At 45.8% G+C, this 21,545-nt stretch overlaps 1 protein-coding gene across 1 annotated transcript; it reads right to left on the minus strand.

Moving 5' to 3' along the window:
* Positions 1-665: 665 nt before the first annotated feature.
* Positions 666-17,757, minus strand: Slc25a20 (solute carrier family 25 member 20). The gene is made up of 9 exons (XM_021663134.2): positions 17,546-17,757; positions 13,411-13,503; positions 9,051-9,178; positions 7,040-7,130; positions 4,530-4,647; positions 3,339-3,411; positions 2,882-2,991; positions 2,178-2,302; positions 666-1,465 (listed from the first exon to the last, which is right to left on the minus strand). Exons 1-9 carry the CDS (start codon positions 17,648-17,650, stop codon positions 1,403-1,405), a joined length of 906 nt encoding a protein of 301 aa, XP_021518809.1. The 5' UTR covers positions 17,651-17,757; the 3' UTR covers positions 666-1,402.
* Positions 17,758-21,545: the final 3,788 nt, after the last annotated feature.

Below are 21,545 nucleotides of genomic sequence, written 5' to 3' on the forward strand. Positions count from 1 at the left end.
ATCTCTGTCTCTCTCATCCTCTAGGTGATGGTTCTAAAGCCAAAGTCCCAAGGATCTCTGTGCAATGGGACAGGAAGTGACACTGGAACTAACTTTTTTGGCCAGGCAGGACAGTGCCAGAAAAGCAAAGCTCCCCTCCGGAAGCTCTTCCCCCACTAATACAAGGATCATGTGTCTTAGGACTCCACATCCAGCTTCTTCCAACCTCTTCTGGCCACACCTGCTTATCAATCATCACAGTATAATGAAACAAACCTGGAGAGCCCACACAGCAAATGCCAGACCCACAGCCACCCCCTAACTCAAGACTGCGTTTGTCCTTTCAGAACAACCGACTTTCCATCTATAAACTCAGAAAGCCATGTGGCTCAGCACAGAAAGGAGAAGGAACGAAAGGATGGATGACAAGCCAGGTCTTGTGGCAGCACGCCTGCCTGCCCAACTGACACTAAGTACTCTATGAACAATTTTTCATCAAGTCTCCCTGCCCCACCCAGAAGATCAAGAGCCAGAGAAGTCCAGGTCAGCCAAAACTTCCTCCTTCCATGCTGGAGGCCCAGCCTATGGCCCCCAGGAATAGACACTTGATTCCTGACATCCTCCAGGGCACAGCTGAACTCTGCTGAAGTGTGCCCGAATCACAAGAGAAAATATCACACAGTGCAAAAAGTAGAAACAATATTTATTGTTTCCTGTTAAAACTCAGTGCTCTCATGGGGCAAGAATGTGCAAAAAGAGCCTTCCTACATTATGGCTTCCACAGTTATCCCAGGAGGCTGGGGCTGTCTACATTGTGTAGGACAGAAAATTCTCCACCTTCTTTTGGAAATTTAAGTAATTCGACTTATTTATTTTGTTTAAAAATATAAAAAAATAGTCGTTACTTGGTGGTGGTCTGTTATTAGGTATACTACCTAGTCCATATGGTAGATGGATGTGTGCTTCGCATCCACAGCTCTGTGTGTAGCCTAGAGGTAGGTGCTACCATAGACATCTGTTGGTTTTCCTGGCTAGCGATTAAAGATCCCAGCTCCTAGTTTTGCTGGCTGAAAATAGGAGAGGGGCCCCAGAGAGTCAGCCATCAACTCTTTAGTGAGGAGTAGTTTGAGAGTAGTGGGCCATCAGTCAATCAGGTGGCAATTTGGCCAAAGATAGTGAGTAAGTCTATAAACTATTTATTCCATCTCCAATTCTCTGCAAATCTTGTAAATTCAAGTTTCAAAATGGCACCAAGTTATACAAGGTAGAGGATGTTGTTAAGGCAACAGTTTCACCATCATAGCCATGAGGAGAACTCTGATCTCACCATTTCCCTCCCCTGACCCTCAGGACTACCCAGTCCTGCCCACTGCTTCTCAGCCACAGTTGTCCAGCATCCACAGGTCTTGAACAGTCTTCAGCCTCACAAATTGGGGGCAATCCAATTAAGGACCTTCATGGCAACTTCAAAGCCAAGGAAACAGGCCTAAGAAGAGGTTGGGTTGAAAAGAAAAACCGGCAAGAGAGGGTGACCATTTTTAGATTCCATCTGCTTGGTTAGTCCTGTCAATACCAGAGCCCCTCCCCTAATCCCATTCCCCCACCAGATTAACGGAGAAAATTAAGCTGGCTGTGGCAATGAATGCCTGTGCACACAATACTCCAAATGCTAAGTCAGGGAGATCTCAAGTTTAAAACCAACTTGGACTACATAGTAGGGACCTGCTAAAAGAAGAAAGAAGAGATGGCGAGAAGGCAGAGGAGAGGGAAAAGGAAGCTACAGTCATTTCCTTGGGAGTGAAGCATGCATGGCCTAAGCTGGCTGTGGTGACATACTCTTACAATCCTAACACTTTTACTGGGAATTTGAGGGCTGAGTGGGCTACACACAGAGACCTTGTTAAAAAAAAAAAAAATGATGGGGGGGATGGGAAGAGTAAGGTGAGAGAAGGAAGAGATGAAGAAAAGAAAAAGAGAAAATATATGTCCTGCAACTGCCACTTCTGATAACCACGTCAAGAGATTCAAATCCCTGACTTTAAAGTGCTCTAAGAGCTGGCAGCTACAGGGAGGCGAGCAGATGAGGAAGCAGCTCTGGCTGGGCCTGGGTGCTGAGTGTCAGTGCAATCCCCAGAGAAAGAAAAGGCAGCTCCTCCCTGAGTCCCGAGGGGAAATCACAGCCCCCGTCAGATACTCACTGCATTGGCTGGGAAGGCGCGTATCATTACTGCATTGAACCCTTTGTACAAGGAAGTGACTCCTTCTTCCCGGATCAGCTCTCTCAGCACATCTCTGAAACCATTAGGATATTTTCCAGGAGGTGCTGTAGGGCAGAACCCAATTTTTTTTAAGCTCCTAGAAGCTTTGTAACTCGACCATGGCAGCCCACATGAGGACGATCTAATGATTAAATCTGTCCGGTCAGAGCTGTCACGAGGGGAGAATGCCTCGAAGGCCACACTCACAAGTAGTCCACAGCTCAGCTCACACTGGGCAAAGACACAAACGTCTGGACTACGGGTGCCACAAGAGTTAAACATGAGTTCAACAGCCTCCATTCAAGTTGGAGAGGGAAAACAGACTGTTTCATTTTGCGTTTAGGCTGACATGAAAGCAAATCTAGATTGTAGATGTGAAGAACACTGTTCAGGCAGATGCTGGGATTCTGCCATGGAAAAGAGAAAATATACCCTGAGTCTTAAGACGTGGCACTCACCAGATATGGTGGTGCACCCTTGCTATGGGAGGTAGAGGCAGGAGGAGCAAGAATTCAAAATTATCATTTTTTATGCAGCAAATGAGAAACCAGCCTGGGCTACATGAGACCCTTCCTCAAACCACAAAAACAAACCCTCTGCACCCAGGGTGGAAAGTGCTGGGGTACTCCAGCCACTCCACTCACCAGTCTGGAAGCGAGACTTGAGCACATCTGGGGGGATTGCCACAGCCCAGTTGAAGATCCCTGCAAAGCCTCCAGCCACCAGGATCCGAGGGACACTGAGGTCGCTGACACTGCACAACACCACAACCCCTGTCAGACAAAAGCCTGGCAGTGGCATTCAAACCAGGCCCTCCACTATACTTGGCAAAGAAGTTACTGGAAGGGCTTCAGCCCGGGGAGGAGGGCCAAGGTATGAGACCTGGCAGCTGCCGCTCTGTTGGAGGTTCCACAAGTTATTTAAAAGACTCCTGCATCGAGTAAGGCACAGAGTAAAAGATGTGAGCTGTAGCCCAGCAGCTACTAAGGGAACAATTACACGGAGCCACGGACAGGTGTGTCCGCTTCAGACCCACTTATGGGAGAGGACAACCTACCCAGTTGTGGGAAAATGGCTTTTACATTCTAATGTTCTTTTCACCTCTTTCCCTCTGGAGTGAAGAGATTTTTAAGCCATTCGTACGTCATGAAATACATCCCACTGGATGGAACATCTGTTGGGTGGCAAGAAAAAGGTGAATTAAAAATTGATAAAATAAAAAAAATGGATAAAAACTCCAAGATGGGTACTAGACTATTCAAGGATTCTCAAGTTCTTTTTTTTTTTCTAAATAGTTTGTTTTTCAGGTTATAATTACATCATTTCCCCTTTTCTTTCCTCCCTCCAGACCCTCTTATGTACCACCCCGTTCTCTCTCAAATTCATGACCTCATTCTGTTTTATATATGCATACATACATATACTATATAAATATATATTATATTTATACTACATATACACACATATATACTATATACATAAGCACAGCCTGCTCAGTCTGTATGTTATATCTTCTGGGACAGCCAATTCGGTCTTCCCTGGGGAAGACCCTGAGAAGTTCTAGCAGCTACATCCTTTTCAGTTTAGTTGTTTGTTTGTTTGTAGCTTTTTATTTTATTCTTTATGTGTCTGAGCGATTTGCCTGCGTGTATGTCTGTGCACTCTATGTATGGGCTGGCTCTAACGTAGAGATCCACCTGCCTCTGCCTCCCAAGTGCTGGCATAAAGGAGTGCTCCGCCGCCTCCCAGCCACACCCTGTTCTTAAGAATCCCTCTGAAGCTATCAGATGCTGCTGGAGGCCAGACATCTGTGAGTGTAAATATGACATCATTCACCGTCCAGGTCTCCTGTCAGTGGTCACCACTAGCATATCCACTGAGCAGCTATAGTCACAGCTAACTGTTTAACTTCCTTCAAGATGCCGGGACAGACTGCCTCTGCCTCAGCAACTCTGCCTGCCAAACCAAGAGGGCGTCTGGGAGTGCACCTCAGTGGGAGAGCACTGCCTCACATGCACCGCGGAGAGTCCCACTACTAGTCTTTATTTTCCCCCTCTCAACCCTTCAGCCACAATTTCTGTCTAGTAGCTACTGCCTTCCACCCCTGAAGACATTCAGGAAGGGTGTGCTTTCTCTATGTCCATACTGGGGGAGACTGCCTATAACCAGGACACATATATTGGTTTGTAGGCACATTTGTCATCACTGACTAGAAATCCAGGGCAGATTCTCAGTGGCGGACTCATCAGCTGACCTTCCTGGTGACCTAACATGCAGATCTTCAGAGTTTACCTCGCATGAGAGTGAGCACAGTCCCTTTGTAGAAGCCCTGGATCCCAAACTCCTGGTACAGCTTCTTTGCACAGTCCAGGGTACCGTTGTATTTGTTTTTCCCTGTTGAAGCCTGAATCTGGGAGGGATGGAAAATCATCAAGTCAAAAACAGCAATGTTGGCATTGAGAGACACAGCAGGTCTGGGGCTTCCTGGCTAGCCAACCTAGCTTAATCACTGAGCCCAGGCTAGCAAGAGACTCTCAAAAGACAAGGTAAGGTGAACCCTTAGGGACAATAGCTGCTCCCTGCCTCCACATGCACATGTACATATCTGCTTATATGTGTGTGCGCCAACAAGATGCCAGAGATGTTAAAACTGTCTGACAAAGATTTAAAGCAGCTATGATAAAAATCCTTTAATGAAAAATTTTGAATATACTTGACACATAAAAAGAGCCACAGTGAAGAAAATGGATAGTTTCAGCAGAGAAACTAGAATATGTAAAGAAGACCCAAACATCACTTCAAACTGAAAAATAAACTTAAATAAAAGACCTAATGGATGCCTCACTCAATAGCAGCCAACAAGGAAAAGGATCCAGGAACTATTACAAGGAGTCAGTCAATTTAGAGAAGAGACCAGGTATGGGCTATCAACTCTGTAATCCCAGCATGTGGGAGGTGAGCTGCAGGAAGAATTGGAGTTCCCTCTCATTCCCAGCTACATAGCACGTACAAGCTTAGCCTGGGTTTAACCCTTTGCTGGATGGGCGGCACATGCCTATAATCATAGTGCTCAAGAGACAGAGGCAGGAAGACTATTGCTACTTCAGGGCCAGCGAAGTGAGTTCCATACCAACCCAAGATACATAATAAGATTTTATTTTTTATTTTGTTTTAAAGACTGTCTCTAACAACCAAACACATGGCACCTTTAATGCCAGCACTCTGCAGGCAAAGACAAGCAGAACTCTGTGAGTTAAAGGCCAGTCTGCTCTACATAGTGAGTTCCAGGCCTGCCAGGACTATTAAGTGAGACACTGTCTCAAAAAAGAAAAGAAAAATGGACAGTGAGATGACTTAGTAGTAAGGGCACTTGTGTAAACTTGATCCCCAGGACCCCTATGAAATTAAGAGAGAACTGACCTATAAAATTGTCCTTACAGTCAAATATGTACTGTGTGGCTCATTCCAAATATTATTTTTTAAATTTTCTTTAGAAATAACAACAAAAACCAGGCATGATGGTGCATGCCTATAACCCCAGCAACTGAAAGGAAGGGTTAGGAGGACTAGGAGTTCAAGGCTACTATTCTCTACATAGTAAGTGTGAGACTAGCTTGAGCCACTTGAGACTCTGTTTTAAATGCAAACAAAAATTCAATAAAACCCAAAACAAAACAAATAGAACTAAAACAGCACAGTAAGTGAATAAAATGTCATATGATGCATCTGCCCTTGTCAGCAGCACTTCAGAAGCGGAAAGGTCATCCAAGGGGGCTGAACTGAGGACTTCATACTCTATCACTGAGCTATGGCCTGCCCAAGATGCTGCGTATGTCCGTTTACTGCCCCAAAGTGCAGTAGATGCCATACTATAATTTTGCTCTCGTGTTTCAGTTTTTTGTTTGTTTTGAGACAGAGTCTCTATATAGCCCTGTTGTCCTACAACTGTGTAGAACACACTGGCCTTGAACTCACAGAGATCTATCTGCCTGCCTCTGTTTCCTGAGTGCCAGAATTAAAGGTGTGTGCCACCATGCCTGATTTGTTTTATAATTTTCTAATTTCAAGAACATCTGAATCTGGTTCTGCCTGCAGTGCTAGCACTCTGGAGGTATAGGCTGTAATCAGATGTCCAAGGCCACCCTCAGGTATAGATAAAGCCAATTTGAGGATACCTGTGTTCTTTCTAGTTCCGTGTTATTATAAATAAAGATGCTGTACATATTTGCATGAAGAGATTTAAGTGTTTATTTCTCTGAACTAAATGCCCAGGAATACAATTGCTGAGTTGCATAGTTGTACAACTGTTGTTTGGTTGGCTGTTTTTGTTTTTCATTTTGGTTTCTGGTGCTTTGATGCAGGGTATCCTTACGTAGCCTAGGTTGACCTACAACTCTATGTAGCCCACTATAACACTGAACTTATGGCAAGTCTCCTGCCTCAGCCTCCTGAGTGCTGGGATTATAGCTGTGAGCCACACAACACTTGAACTCCTCCTGCCTCGTTCCAGCATTTGCCTACAGCTGATATCTAGTTCTTGGTTCTTTCATGTTTTATTTTGTACAACTGACTTAAAGACTTCACAGAGGGAAAAGGACATAAACCCAGGCATGGCAGAATATGCCCATGGCCCCGGCAGTTGCTTGTAAGCTAAGCATGGAGACAGACTGAGGCAGAAGGATCATGAGTTTGAGACTAGCCTGTGTCACACAGCAAGACTGTGACTCAAGACAAAAACCCACAATGCAACTAACAGGCATGCAAAACAGTGTTTGTTTCCTCCTCACAGCCCACAGCCTTACCTGCAGTAAGCATTTGATCCGTTCGCCAGGGGTCATGATTCCAGTAGTAAACACTCCGGATAACATCCCAGCCATAAACAGCTGTGGGTAGCTGCATTGAGAACAAAACCCAAAAGCAACCATCTGAGGTTATCCACCAAGGGTTGATGCCATCCCAGCAGGGACCGTTCCCTAAAAAGCATCTTGTGTTTCCACAGGACACCATGTGGACACCACAAACACCTGGCGTACCTGTTACTCCCCTACCTGTGAGTGCTGAGTCTACCTGCGTGTCTAACAAACAAAAAAACCAAACTCCTTTCCATACTAAATGGCAGGTAGGGAGGTCTTTGCAGAAAGGCGGAGAGGATGCTGGGGATGGGGTCCAAAGTGCCTCATTCTGCTCCTAAAGAAAGGCTGTTTCTCTGGTGCTCATGTTGCTGTGTGGGAACACAGCCCAAAGCATGACACAGCTCTGAGCTGTCACATTGCAGGATATGTATCAGAGATGATATATATCCCTAGGACTTTGATCTGCCAGTAGTCAACAGCTTCAAAAAAACTATCAGACCCAGGGGCCCTCACAGTATCTAGACACATGCAGAACATCATGACTCTAGAAATGGAATTTCACATTACAAACACCTTTATCTGTATCTTGGGCCCTCACTCATATGGGCTGAAGTGGAGACAGAACAGAATACAACCATATGGCACCCTGATTCCTCCCTTGAGTTCTTAGATGCCACGCCTTGCCAGCCTTGATGGTTGTTTCCTGCAGCCTTTTGTTGTTACCTGCATGGCTCAGGACCAAGGAAACCTTGTCAAATCCAGAGTTTCACTCAAAATTCCTCTTCATCCCAAGACACTTACACATTATTTTTTTCAATGTTGAGGTATAATTCTGACTTAGTTGTCTGCTTATACCCAAACTAACTCTACAAACTTACTAAAACACAAAAACATACAAGGGACTGGATATATGGCTGAGTAGTTAAGAACCTGGGGTGCTCTTCCAGAGAACCCAGGTTTGACTCCCAGTACCCACGGTGCAGCTCTGAAGAGCCTGAAATGTCAGTTCCAGGACATCTGACGCCCTATTCTGGCTTTCTCAGGCACCGCAGATACACAGGTATGTAGGCAAAACACCCATACACATTAAACACAAAATAAAATATAAAAAAATGTAAAGGGCTGGAGAGATATTCAGTTGGGAGACTGCATGTGCAAGACCCTGAGTTCAATCCCCAACCCTGCGTAAAGCCAGGGGTGGTGTACAACTGCATCCCAGGACACGATAGGTAGATGCAAGAGAATCAGGTGGTCAAGGTCATCTTTGACTACAGAGTCATTTTTTTAAAAATTAATTATTATTTACTCTACATCCTGGTAACAGTTTCTCCTCCTCTCCTACCAGTCCTTCCCCTATCCACCCGTTTCTCTTCAGAAACGGGGAGGCCTCACAGGAAGTCCTTTTTAAAACGTATTTTGTGCGTGATTGTTTTGCCAGCCAGCAGGTATGTGCACCAGGAGCATGCCTGGTGCCAGAGGAAGTCATAAGGCATATGATCCCTGGGAACTGGAGCTACAGACAGTTGTGAGCCACCACGTGGGTGCTGGGAACCGAACCCAGGTTCTCTGCAAAGTAACAAGTGCACTTACTCACTAACCATCTCTCCAGCCACTGGAACCTTCGCTCCATCAGGTAACAGAGAACAAGCCTACCGTGTCCTTACTGAGGCAGTAAACACCAGCACAGTACCTGACATGTACTTCAGCACTGGGCTCCCAAACAGCATTGTGCAGAAGGGATTTGCTACAGGTGAGAAAGTAATAACCTGGCAAAGAGGCAGAGGAGGGCTCTTTTCTTCTTTACTCTTTCGTTTCACAGAACAAAGGAAACGCAGGTACTTCCTTCGCTCAGAATGCCCACTAGTCAGCACCCAGGGACAGCACAGTTGTCAGGACTGTTTCCTTCAACACATTATCACACCACCAAGAGCAGCACTGAGTGCCGCCTGAGAATACTTACGTAAGCACATCATCCGGAGATTTCTGCTGTAGTTTCTTCCCCAAACCAAACCCAAAGAAGCACACAGCGAACATAGGCGTGACGCCAATCATGGGTGCAGCCATGCCCCGGTATAGCCCTGTGATGCCCTGTAAGGAATCGCAGAAACAATCTGCTTTCATAGATACCACCACTCTGCTTCAGCGCTAGCAATCAAGCCGAGGGCCAAGCAAAAGCTCACCTCGGAGCGGCACCCTAACTCACCGCCACGGCCAAAGGGAAGCCACACCACCTCTAACCTGTGGCTTGCTTATTCATTTTTTCAAGCACAAGAGAGATTTATTCTCCAGACCCCCGTGTGTGTGTGTGTGTGTGTGTGTGTGTGTGTGTGTGTGACAGAGAGTAAGTCCTCATTACTATTATTATTTGAAACAGGTTATCTCTGTATAATCCTGGGTGTCCTGGAACTTGCTATGTAGACCAGGCTGGCCTTGAACTCACAGAGATCTGCCTGCCTCTGCCTCCCAAGTGATGAGAATAAAGATGTGCCTGAGATACAATGTGAGTTTAAGACAAGCCTGGGCAATTCAATAAAATCTTGTCTTAAAATAATTTTTTTGAGAAAGGGTCTCATTCTCTACCCCTGGCTGGTCTGGAACTCCTTATGTAGACCAAGATAGCTTTGAATTTTTTTAATAAAATGATTTTTTAATTTTTTATATTAATTAGTTTATTTACCTTGTATCCCAGCTGTAGCCCCCTCCCTCATTCCCTCCCAATCCCGATAGTTTTGAATTTAAAGAGATTATGCCTCTGCCTCCCACAATGCTGAGATTAAAGTCCTGCGCCACCATACTTGACCAATAAAAAAAAAACATTTTTAAAGAACTTGGAGGTGGAGTGGAGTGGGATAGGCTTGGAGCTATGGCTCATCAGTTAAGAGCCTCTCTGGACACCAGGTAAACATGTGGGGCACATACCTACAGGCCGGCAAAAACAGTGCTACACACAAAATAAATAAATCCTAAAAGAAAAGGCATGGTGGCACACACCTGTAATACCAGCTCTCAGGGAACGGAGCCAAAGGACTAAGAGTTCTTTCAAAAAACAGGAAAAGAGGGAGAAGACACACAGTCATAATCAAAAATAATGAACTGAAGGAGGGAGGTATAGCTCAGAATACTTGGGATGCACAAGACCTGGATTCAATCCCTGGCACCTCTAAACAAAATGAAGGGAGGCTGGAGAGATGGCTCAGAGGTTAAGAACACTCGCTGTTCTTCCAAAGGTCCTGAGTTCAATTCCCACCAACCACATGGTGGCTCATAACCATCTAGAGTGAGATCTGTGTACAAGCTGAATGCTGTATAGATAATAAATAAATAAATCTTAAAGAGAAAAAAAGGCATTTCAGAGAATGCCTTCCTATTAAAAAAATAAAATAAAATAAAGGTGAAATAGAGCCAGTCACAAAAACATGATAAAAATTATATGGATATGCAAGGCAAAAAAGCAAGAATAGGAACTGTACAAGTTAAACAGCCTACCACAACTAGGCGGCTAGCGAAGATTAAGATGTGTGTCAAGATGCATAAACATATGAAAATACAGTAGCAAATGCACAGAGGCAGAAGCAGGGCTGAAGGAGCTGAGCGTCCTTGCCTCTGGAGCACGAGGAGGGAACAAGGACCACTTGACTGCTTTGCCTTTCAGGGGGAAAGTAAGTGCTTCTATAACCTTAATAACAAGTAAAATGATTTTGGAAACAAATGCCAAAAACAAGATTTAAGACTGCTCCTGACACAGGGCAGGCTGCACAATGGGAGGGCACCGCAGGCCCGGGTTGAAGAACTCCGTTCAGTGCAGACCCAACAACATATGCCCTTTCCTTTCGAGAGCCAAAGGGGCACACAAGTATCTATTAAGACTCCTCCTGGTAGCTCGGCGGTGGTGCTGCGTGCCTGCGATTCCAGCACTCAGGAGGCAGAGGCAGTTGGATCTCTGTGAGTTCTAGGCTAGCCTGGTCCAGGACAGCCAAGGCTACACAGACATTGTCAAAGAAAGAAAAAGAAGAAAATGGAAGGGAGGAAGGAAGGAAGGAAGGAAAAAGAGAAAGAAGGAACAAAAGAAAAGAAAGAAAGACAGACAGACTCCTGGATCCCACAGGAGCCTGGCAATGCCACAAGCTGCAGGAGCACTCACCATGGGCAAAGTACAGAAGCAATAAACAGGAATGGGACACAGAGCTAGCAGGGCGGTACCAGAGCACAGTGTGACAAAGTCCCATCAAAGTCTCCCCAACAGCTCTACATTGGGATGAGAAGGGTGCCCAGTTCCTCAGGGGCCACACATGGCTCCTGTGACAACTCATCCAGTCTTCCTTCTACTCCAATGGTCAGCCAACTTCATGGAGATGATTCTTACCTCGCAACTCCAGAACACAGAGCTAAATCTGGAACACTGAAACAGGGAGGCAGCCGGGGGTGGTGGCGCATGCCTTTAAACCCAGGACTCGGGGAGCCAGAGGCAGGTGGATTTCTGTGAGTAGAAGGTCAGTCTGGTCTACAAAGCTGTCCCTGAGTCCAGGACAGCCAAGGCTACACAGAAATCCTGTCTCAAAAACAAACAAACAAAAAAAGAAAAGCCAGGGAGCTGTACAAATAAGGACTAGAAGCCTGCTACATTCTGTTAGGCCTCTACTGTTTTCTGTTGTTTTTTTTTTTCACTGTATTTCCCACGCTGGATTCCAACTCAACTCTGGTGATCCTATCTATAAATATGTGCTACTTTGGCCTGCCTTAGGAGCTGGATTTTACATTCTGCCCCCAACACCCAAGATATAGCCCCCAAAAATGTGTTGACCAAGGGATATGGAGACGTGGCTCTCTTCCTTAAGGGCTGAGAATTCTGGATAGAGCTGACATTTAGAGCCTCCAGGGGACGCTGACCAGGCTCTATCCCGGTATCAGATACACAAGGAAGAAGGGCTCTAAAGAAAAGCAGACCCGCTTTGGGGAGAGAGAGAAGAGCCTTCTTCTTACACGAGTCCTGCAGGAACCCTAGGAGACATCTAGAATGAGTTCCTCCCTTCCCAGCACCTCCACACGTCCAGGGGCCACCCACTCAGACTCCTGTGTTTAATGAATAAAGCCTACTTGTTAGAGAATCATAGGCAAATTGTACCTCAGTACAACTGAAATCAGCACCTGGGGGATCGAGGGAGAAGGGCTAGTGGGGGCTCAGGCATAGCACGGGACGTGGTATGAGACACCAGCTCAAAACATCCAGAACTGACAGGACTGGAGAGATGGTTCAGCGATTTAGAGCACTTGTTGCTTTTGCTGAGGACCTGGGTTCAACTGGCAGCACCCACATGGTGGCTCACAACCATCCATAACTCAATTTCTACAGGATCCGACTCCATTTTTCCGACCTCCACAGGCACCAGGCACCCATGTGGACATTCATACACATAACTTTTTAAAAATCATATTCTATTAAAAATTATATAAACAAATAACCCTAACACAAATGTCCTTATCTAGGAGTACAGAGACTCTGCTGGACTCTTTTTCTCCAAACTTCACATACTTCTTTATGTTGGATTTTCTTGTCTTTTTTTTTTCCAGATATATTTTATGGGTGCATATATGTATGTGCACATGTGTGTGCTGGTGTCCTCAAAGGTCAGAAGAGGGTTTTTGATCCCCTGGAACTTTAGTTATAAATGGTGAGCCACAATGTGGGTGCTGGGTACCGAACCTGGGTCTTCTTTAAGAATAACAAGTGGGGCTGGAGAGATGGCTCAGTGGTTAAGAGCATGCACTGGCTACTCTACCAGAGGACCAGAGTTTGGTTCCCAGCACCCACATGGCAGCTCACAACTGTCTGTAGCTCCAGTTCCAGGAGATCTGACATCCTCTCACAGATAAATATGTGAGCAAAACACCAACACATATAAAAATAAAAGATAAACGTGTTCTCAACTGCTGAGCCATTTATCTAGTTTTACTCTTTTCTGATACAGGAGGCATTCTCCGTGTAGCCCAGGCTACCCTTGCACTATGATCTTCCTAGCCTAGCTTCCCAAGCGCTGGGATTACAGGCATGCACCACCACATGGCCAGATGTGAATTTTTATCCAGTTCGCAGCTTCAATTACACCCTGCTAATTCTCCATTGCGTGCTTCCACCATCTGTAAGAATGAAGCATTTTATTGGCTTCATTCGCCTATATAACCGGTATCTGGAATTAACAGGCTCCATAGCAGATGAAAAGGACATGGCTAGGGAGCAAGGGCTGTGGCCAGCACAGCTGTCTTCTTCCCCAGTGGGTCGTGCCCACCCGAGTACAGCCCTCTGCGCAGCACCAGAAGCGTACCTCTCTAATAAGAGTCTTCCGGAAACAGTCGATGGTCCCAGAGTACATAGGTGGCTGTCCAGGCAAACTTGCTGGTTGTGTCTGCAGTCGGACCTGAAACCAGAAAGCAGCGATGATCCAACCCTCCTCTTTTTCTCCCCCTTCCTCCTCCATGTGCTTATTTACAGTGCTGGAGCCTGAACCTAGGAGTTTGTGCAAGAAACTTTCCCACTGAGCTATATCCTCAGCCCTCCAACTTCATTTAAACAGGGAAATATTTGTTTGTTTGTTTGTTGAGATAGGGTTTCTCTGTGTAACAGCCCTGGCTGCCCTGAAGCTGGATCTGTAGACCAGGCTGGCCTTGAACTCACAGAGATCCACCAGGCTGTGCGGCCTGAGTGCTGGGATTAAAGCTACACACCAAGACCATGTGCACCTTTGTAGACATCTTCATCATTTTCTTCATCTAATTGACTCAGACTTCACTTTTATTCCATTAGTGTTCTTAAGGTAGGGTTTCTGGGTAGAAGCACTAATTCTTTTGAAAAAATGTTTATTTTTATTTTGTGCATATGAGTGCTTTGCCTGGCCATATGTATGTTGTATGTACACCATATGCATGCAGTGCCCAGAGTCTGCCAGAACTTCTGGAACTAGAGTTAAAGACAGTTGTGAAATGCTATGTGGGTGCTGGGAACTGAACCCAGGCCCTAAGCAAGAACAGAAAGCGCTCTTAAGCTGAGCCAGGTCTCCAGCATCTCATTCTTTTACAAGCATGTTTTATGTTTATTCTTTGACAATCTCATACACATGTAAAATGTACCTCATATAAATAATCCACATCATTCCTATTTCCTCCACACACATACCCCCAACAATTTCATTCTTTTTACTGGCAAGTATTTAATAGGATACCAAATTTTATTCATATATATTCATCAACACCATGCTTGATTTTATGTCAAACTGGGGCTTGAACCCAGGGCTTCATGCAGATTAGACAAACATTCCACCAGTAACTATGCTACATGCCCAAACCATTAGGCATCTTCTTCACTATTTCACAAAAACCACACTGTGCATTTAGGGAGTAAAGACAGAAGAATCAGGAGTTGAAGGTCATCTTTGGCTACATAAGAAGTCCAAGGCCAGACTAGGCTACAAAAGAATCTATCTCAGAAAGAAATAGACCAGCTGGGCAGGAGTGGTGCAAGCCTTTAATTCCAGCACTCGGGAGGCAGAAGCAGGTGGACCTCTGAGTTTAAGGGCAGCCTGGTCTACAGAGAGAGTTCCAGGACAGCCAGAGCTACACAGAGAAACTGTCTCAAAAAAAAAAAAAAAAAAAAGGAAAGAAAGAAAAGGAAGAGATTAAAAGACCTAAGGCAGACCACCCACCTAAAGTGCCCCCAAAATAAGACTTACAAAGATTATGAGCATTAATGGGTCTTGTCTTTAGCCCCTAAGGCTCAGGGCAAAGTTTTACTTGTAACAGAAGCTCTAACAGCCAGTACTTCTGTAGTCTGTTTTCCAAATGCCTCTAAACAGCTATCCTCTCACCAACCTGTCCAGAACCTCGTTTCAACATGCTCTTCCACTTCTGTATAAATCTTTGCTGTTGCTTATGTTAGGCCCTTCTATGCCCCAGTAAGGAAGCTGTTCACTACGCAGTGGGGATGAGACTCAAATTTGTGGGGTTTATGGGGCACAACAGTCATAATGTCCAGTGGCCACCACTGCTTTTCACCCTTATGTTTCCTCCAGGCCTGCTCAAATTCAGGTAGGCATAATTTCCCACCAAAGGGGGCAAAATCTTTATTTGGCTGGGCACTGACGGTACACCACGCCTTTAGTCCGAACACTCAGGAGGCACTGGTAGGCAGATCTCTGAGTTCCAGGACAGCCAGGGCTACACACAGAAAACCCCTGTCTCAGAAACAAAACAAAGCAAACAGAAAAAGAACTTTATTTTGGGTTAGAAAGATGAGATAGCTCAGGGGTTAAAAGCACTGGACTGGAGCTCAATTTCCAGCACCTATGTTGGGTGGCTACAAGTATGTGCAACTCCAGCTCCGAGGAAGTCTGATACCTTTGACCTCCATGGTCACCTTCAGTCATGTGAACACACACAATTAAAAAAATAAAAATAAATATTTATAGAATGTTTCCTTTAGGTGGTCTTATTTATTTATCTATCTGTGTATTTTGTTTTGCGACAGGGTTTTTCTGTGTAACCTTGACTGTCCTGGAATTCACTCTGTAGACCTGGCTGGCCTCCAATTCACAAAGATCCACCTGCCTCTGCCCCCTGAGTGCTAGGATTAAAGGCAAGAGCCACCAAGCTTGGCTTCTGTCAGCTTTTCTTTTTTTTTTTTTTCTGTCAGCTTTTCAATGCCTGCTCCAACACTGCCATCCACAAAAATTTTCCAAGCCCCAGTTCTGAACTGTGACAGTTCTTAGTAAACAGGATATGTGAGCCATAGCTCAATTGCTTTGAAACTCTGAAAGAACCTTCAAGTTCTTGGGAGGTAGAAAAAAGATCAGCAGAAGTTCAAGGTCATCTGCAATTTAATGAGTTTGAGGCCTGAATAGGATACACTACTATGTCTCAACAAAAAGCAAACAAACAAAAACAAAACCAGACACCCATAGCAAATCACAAAAGCATCAGGTGTTAGTTGACCACCTGGCTCTGTGGGGTCAAAAGAACAGCAGTCTGCTGTGGTTTTGGTTTATGCTAAAGGAAAAAGTCTTCTAGTGTCAACATGCCAGTGAGCATTTTCAGTCATTTATAATTCAGTACAGAGGTCACTGGGCCGTTGCTGGGAGTACCATCAAGAACAAGAGGGTACAAGTAAGGAGCAACGCTTACATAAGGAGACAAGGGCGTTGTTTTGTTTGTGTTTTTGTTTTTAAGTCTCAGAGGTATAGAACAAGATTTCTGCCTCTGGAGAATAAGATTAGGAATAAAGTTCAAACACACTTTCCCTCGCTAGAGTTGAGCCAGCCACTGCCTAAGCACCAACAAGCAGCTTTCACTGCTGCTACAATCTGATTTCACACCCCGTAATACTACAGAACCCACCCCCTCAACCAGCCCTGTCTTCAGTTCACTCCTCAACAGAGCCTGCTGGCCAAACTTGCCAACAGATACTGTTGACAAGAGCTCTTGGATAGTGTTTTCTTTTTCCTATCAAGTCTCCACAGAGATTACCGCTCTTCACGAGATTCATGTCTTCTCTGGGTTCCTTGCCCCAGCAACACACATCTACACACACAAGGCTCATGTCTTCTCCTCACAGGCTCATCCTGGCTGACCTGTCCTTTTCCTTCAGGTCTGTGGCCAGGAAAAACAAAACATAGTGAGTCTTTAGGAGCTAAGTCTTTGGATATAGACTTTGGTCTCCAGAAAACCTTGCTGAGAGTGCCCCAAGGGGAGGAACGGAGAGGTGAGGAGAGGAGTGTCTAGGAAGCACTCTAGCACGCTTCCTCTGTCTCAGGCCTCTTCCTCACCTGAGCCTGGCTGGTCACCATCGCTTCCTATAGGGGTGACTACACAATAAGTTACGCAGCTTACCCTGCAGTGAGTGACTGGCAGAAAATGGCCAAGGCAAAGAAAGGTGCACAAGAGAAGGCTATGCGGCACTGTGGTTTCATGGGACTGTGTCAAAGGACATCTCTGGCACCTTAGTGCTTTGTTTTTTGGGGGAGGCTAAGTCTACAGATATCCTTTTTCAACCTTTATAGCATTAATTAGCGTTAACTGGAAGCAGGTTTGGAGAGAAAGGTTTTTATTTTGTTTTTTTTTTCTCATCTCCTAAGAAGTGGTGTGGGGGTCAGAAAGGACGGTCATGCGAAGATACTGAAATAGGAGCTGTCTGGCTCTCAGGACCAGCCTCTGCCCACTCCGCAGAGAATGATTCGCGAGGGGTTGAATGTTTTGTGTTTTTCTTTTAAGGTGCAGGAGGGTTGAATGCAGAGCCTTTCCCCCGGTTAGGCAGACCAGCGCTCTGCGGGTCAACTGCATCCCGACCCCCTGTGAACTTCCCACGCAAGCACCCACCCGTCCCACCTCTGTCCCGAGAGCCGGGGGACCCGACTCTCCGCGTCCCCTCGGGCCCTCCCTCCCCGCCAAGCCCCAAATCCAGACTCCGCGCACCTTGACCGTGTCCAAGGGGTGCCCTACGAACACCAGGCACATGCCGCCAAAGCCGCCGGCCAGGAAGTTCTTAACCGGACTGATGGGTTTCTGCTCGTCGGCCATGGTCAGCCTTCCGTCAGTTCACCTGGCAGCTCCCGGCCGTCTAGGTCCTGCGGTGCTGCCCGGCAGCTTCACTGACCTTTCACCTACATTCGGGTGGGCGGGGCCTTGGGCGGGTCAGAAGGCGGGTCCAGCGGGCCTAGGCTGGCTTCCGCCCGGAGTCTACTTCCGGCTGCGGCCCCGCCTTTGTGGGAGGGGCTTCCCCAATGCTGTCTGGGAGGGGTTTCGGAGTGTCTGTTATGGTTTTACTCCTCCAGGAAGTCTTCTTGGACTTCAGGTCTTCTTTCTCTGGTCCTCTGTGGTGCTATGTATCCGTGCACTCCACAGAGGCCACATACACCCTTTTACGTGCCAGCCACTCTTTTTTAGGTGCTGAATAACAGCAGAAGAACAACACACAGGTACCTGTCTTTAATAGTTTGATAAACCCTGACAAAGTGAAAGATGCATAGTATGTCATATGGTAAAATTGGTCTGTATGAAAATAAGTCTGGGAAGAATGAAACTGTGGGAGACAAATAATTTGTAACTCTAATTAGTTAAATAAGAGAAGAAGACCTCATTGGGGCGGTAAAGAATTAAGGTCTGGATTAAGAGCTGGGCCCAGAGGCACACACTTGTAATCCCAGCAATCAGGGAGGCAGAGATAGGTGGATGGCTGTGAATTCAAGGCCAGCCTGGTCTACAAAGGAGTCCAGGACAGCCAAGGCTACACAGAGAAATGCTGTCTGGAAACAAACAAACAAACAAGGGTGAAAAGAAAATCTGAGGTAAGAAAATGTGTCCTGTCTGTAGATACTGGGTAGAGGGTGAAGGACCTTTCTGGCAGAAGATTTTAAAAATGCAAAAAGCTCAGGCTGGAGAGATGGCTCAGTGGTTAAGAGCACTGGCTGTTCTTCCAGAGGTCTTGAGTTCAATTCCCAGCAACCACATGTGGCTCACAACCATCTGTAATGAGATCTGCTGCCCTCTTCTGGTCTGCTGGCACATACGCAAGGCAGACCACTGTATAAATAATAAATAAGTAAATCTTTTCATAAAAAATGCAAAAACTCCAAGATGATCTGTGCTGTCCAGTCAGAGAAACCACTGGGGGGGGGGGGGCGGGAAGGGAGGGAGAAGTAGCTGATGAGAACAGAGAAGAAATGGAGATTAATCAAGAGGAACTTTGTGTGTCACTGTAAGGGCCTCAGTCTCTTCTGTAACGGGTTTTAGACAGAGAATAACAATCTGAGATGAGACTTAAAAAAAACTGCTTCTTAAAAAGCAAAACAGGGGGGCTGGAGAGATAGCTCAGTGGTTAAGAGCACTGTCTGCTCTTCCAAAGGTCATGAGTTCAATTCCCAGCAACCACATGGTGGCTCACAACCATCTATAATGTGAACTGATTCTCTCTTCTGGCAGGTATAAACACAGATAGAACACTCATATACATAAAATAAATAAATTAAAAAAAGAATAATTAAAAAAAAAGCAATACAGGATCCCTGTTAACTGCTGGTGAAAACAGCAAGGAGAAAACCAAGAGGCTTGAGAGGGTTAAAGGTCATGAGTGGAGTGCCCTGGCTTAGACCAGGGCATGGCAGAGATGGTAATGAGAAGTGTCAGACTGGTGAATGTATTCTAAAGGAAAACCCAAACGGCCAGTTAATGAGTAGAAATACCATGTGTAGGAGCTGGACAGATGGCCCAGCAGCTCGGAGGACCAGCTGCTCTCACAGAGCAGTTCCATTCCCAGCACACTCATGGTAGTTCACAACTGTCTAAAAACTACAGTTCCATTAGAACCGATGCCCTCTTTTGGCCTCTATAGGTACACATACATTCATGGAGGCAAAGATTCAAAGACACAAAATAAAAATGAATATGTATCTTAAAAAAAAAAAAAAGGTTTGTGAGCTGGGCAGTGGTGGTGCAAGCTTTTAATTCCAGCACTTGGGAGGCAGAGGCAGGCGGATCTCTGTGAGTTCAAGGCCAGCCTGGTCTACAGTGCAAGTTCCAGGACAGCCAAGGCTACACAGAAAAACCCTTTCTCAAAAAACCAAAAATAATAATAATGAGGTTTGTGTGAGAGAGTTAGGAGATGATGCTGATGTCTTTAGCAACTAGAGAAAAGACATATCTTTAATTGAGGCTGAGGAAGAGCCAGAAGAGAGGATGGTAAAAGATATTTTAGATATAATTAGTTTGAGATTTCTATTAATAGATTTTTTTTTTTTGAGACAGAGTTTCTCTGTGTAGCCTAGGTGTCCTAGACTCACTTTGTAGACCAGGCTGGCCTGGAACTCACAGAGATTTATTTGCCTCTGCCTCCCACACCCAGCTCATAGATCAATCTCTTGATTCAGGATTCTGAAGAGAGGCTCAGGCTCATAGTTACATTTGGTATTAATCAGTGCCATCAAGGGAGTGAAAACATTCAGAGATGGAACCCTTTCCTGTCCAGTGTTTGGAGTTCAAATAGATGAGGAAGGACCTGAAAAACAAGCAAAGTAGTGACCAATAAGAAGGAGACCAAAAAATCTGCAATCAGGGCCTCATGGGAGGTCAGGGGGAGCACATCATGTGAAGTAGGGCTGGGAGGATCAGGAACATTAGATTGGCACTAGAATCAGGAAGTGATGGAAGGTGACTGGTCCCAAAACCCTATAGTAGAATGGAGGGCAGGGAGGTTGGAGCAATGCACAAAATCCTGTCTCTTCTTAGGAGGTAATGAGGCACTGTGGAAGAGTTTCAGACACAACAGTGACACGAGCAGATTTGGTTTGGAAAATCTATCTTAAACCGAATCAATTTGTGCAGGGAGAGACTGGGGCAGCAGAGCCAGCTGAGCTAATTATAGCAGTCCAGGCCAGGGACAGTGAAGCCAAGGGTCATACATGGCAGATGAAGACAGAGGAAGCCGAGGCCCTCGGGGAAAACCTGCGGCAGCTGTTGGCGTCATTGCACGTTGGTGCTCAGAGCACACCTGAGAACACAGCTGGGGGGCAACAACTGTACTCCCTGGAAACTGGGGGGAAAAAAGGAAGGTTAGATGTGGCAGTTATGAGGACTTCAGCATAAAGAATGTATCCCCAGAAGACTGTCCTTTGGTAAAGAGGGAGACAGAAAAAGAGCAATCCCCAGGCATGGCTGTGTGCACCTTGAATTCTAGAACTCTGGAAGGTGGACACTTACGGGCCAGAGTGGGCAGCATGGTGAGCACTTGCGGAATGAAAGGAGCGGGGAGGAGGCTGGAGATTTGTCCCAGTGGTTAAGAGAACGTGTTGCGCCACCTTGAGGACCTGATTCTAGCACAGACAAAACAAGCTGGGCATGGCTGTGTGATTGTCTGTAATCCCAGCACTGATGGGGGGCAGGGGCAGAGACAAGAGATCCCGGGGACTTGTGGGCTGCCAGCTTAGCCCAAAAAAATCACATTCCAAGTTTAGGGAGAGTCTCTGTCTCAAAGGAATAAGGTGGAGGGTGATAAAAGACCCTAATGCCTCCTCTGGTTTCCTTGCCTGTACACAGCCTCATACAGCTCCCACTGCCACCTCTGCCTACACACACACATACACACACATCACACACGTTAGGCAGAGTTGGGCATGTCTACCTGCAATGCTAGTACATAGAGAAAGACGACAAGGCCAGCCTGGCTACATACAGGTTTTGGCTTGTTTTAGAGACAGGTCTTTTGGTAGATAGCCCTGGCTGGATTAGAACTGGGTATTTAGACCAGGCTGAACTTGATTGTGCTGATCCTTCTGCCTCTGCCTCCAAAGTGCTGGGATTGCAGGTGTGAACCACAATTGCCATCAATGTATAGAGCTTTTGGAGACCAGTCCAAGCCATTTGAGACTCTGTCTAAAATATACATAATAAAAAATATATAATAAAGTGCCGGTTCAGTTCT

Source organism: Meriones unguiculatus, chromosome 6, assembly GCF_030254825.1.
Source record: "Meriones unguiculatus strain TT.TT164.6M chromosome 6, Bangor_MerUng_6.1, whole genome shotgun sequence".
NCBI lineage: Eukaryota > Metazoa > Chordata > Mammalia > Rodentia > Muridae > Meriones > Meriones unguiculatus.

Bases quoted from the DNA above. Each gene is read 5' to 3' on its own strand.
- Slc25a20 (XM_021663134.2), bottom strand. From the start codon at position 17,650: ATGGCCGACGAGCAGAAACCCATCAGTCCGGTTAAGAACTTCCTGGCC. The intron at 13,504-17,545 runs GTGCGCGGAGTC...TTCTGGTTTCAG, and splicing joins ACCCCTTGGACACGGTCAAG to GTCCGACTGCAGACACAACC. The intron at 4,648-7,039 runs GTAAGGCTGTGG...CATCCCTCCCAG, and splicing joins GGATCAAATGCTTACTGCAG to ATTCAGGCTTCAACAGGGAA.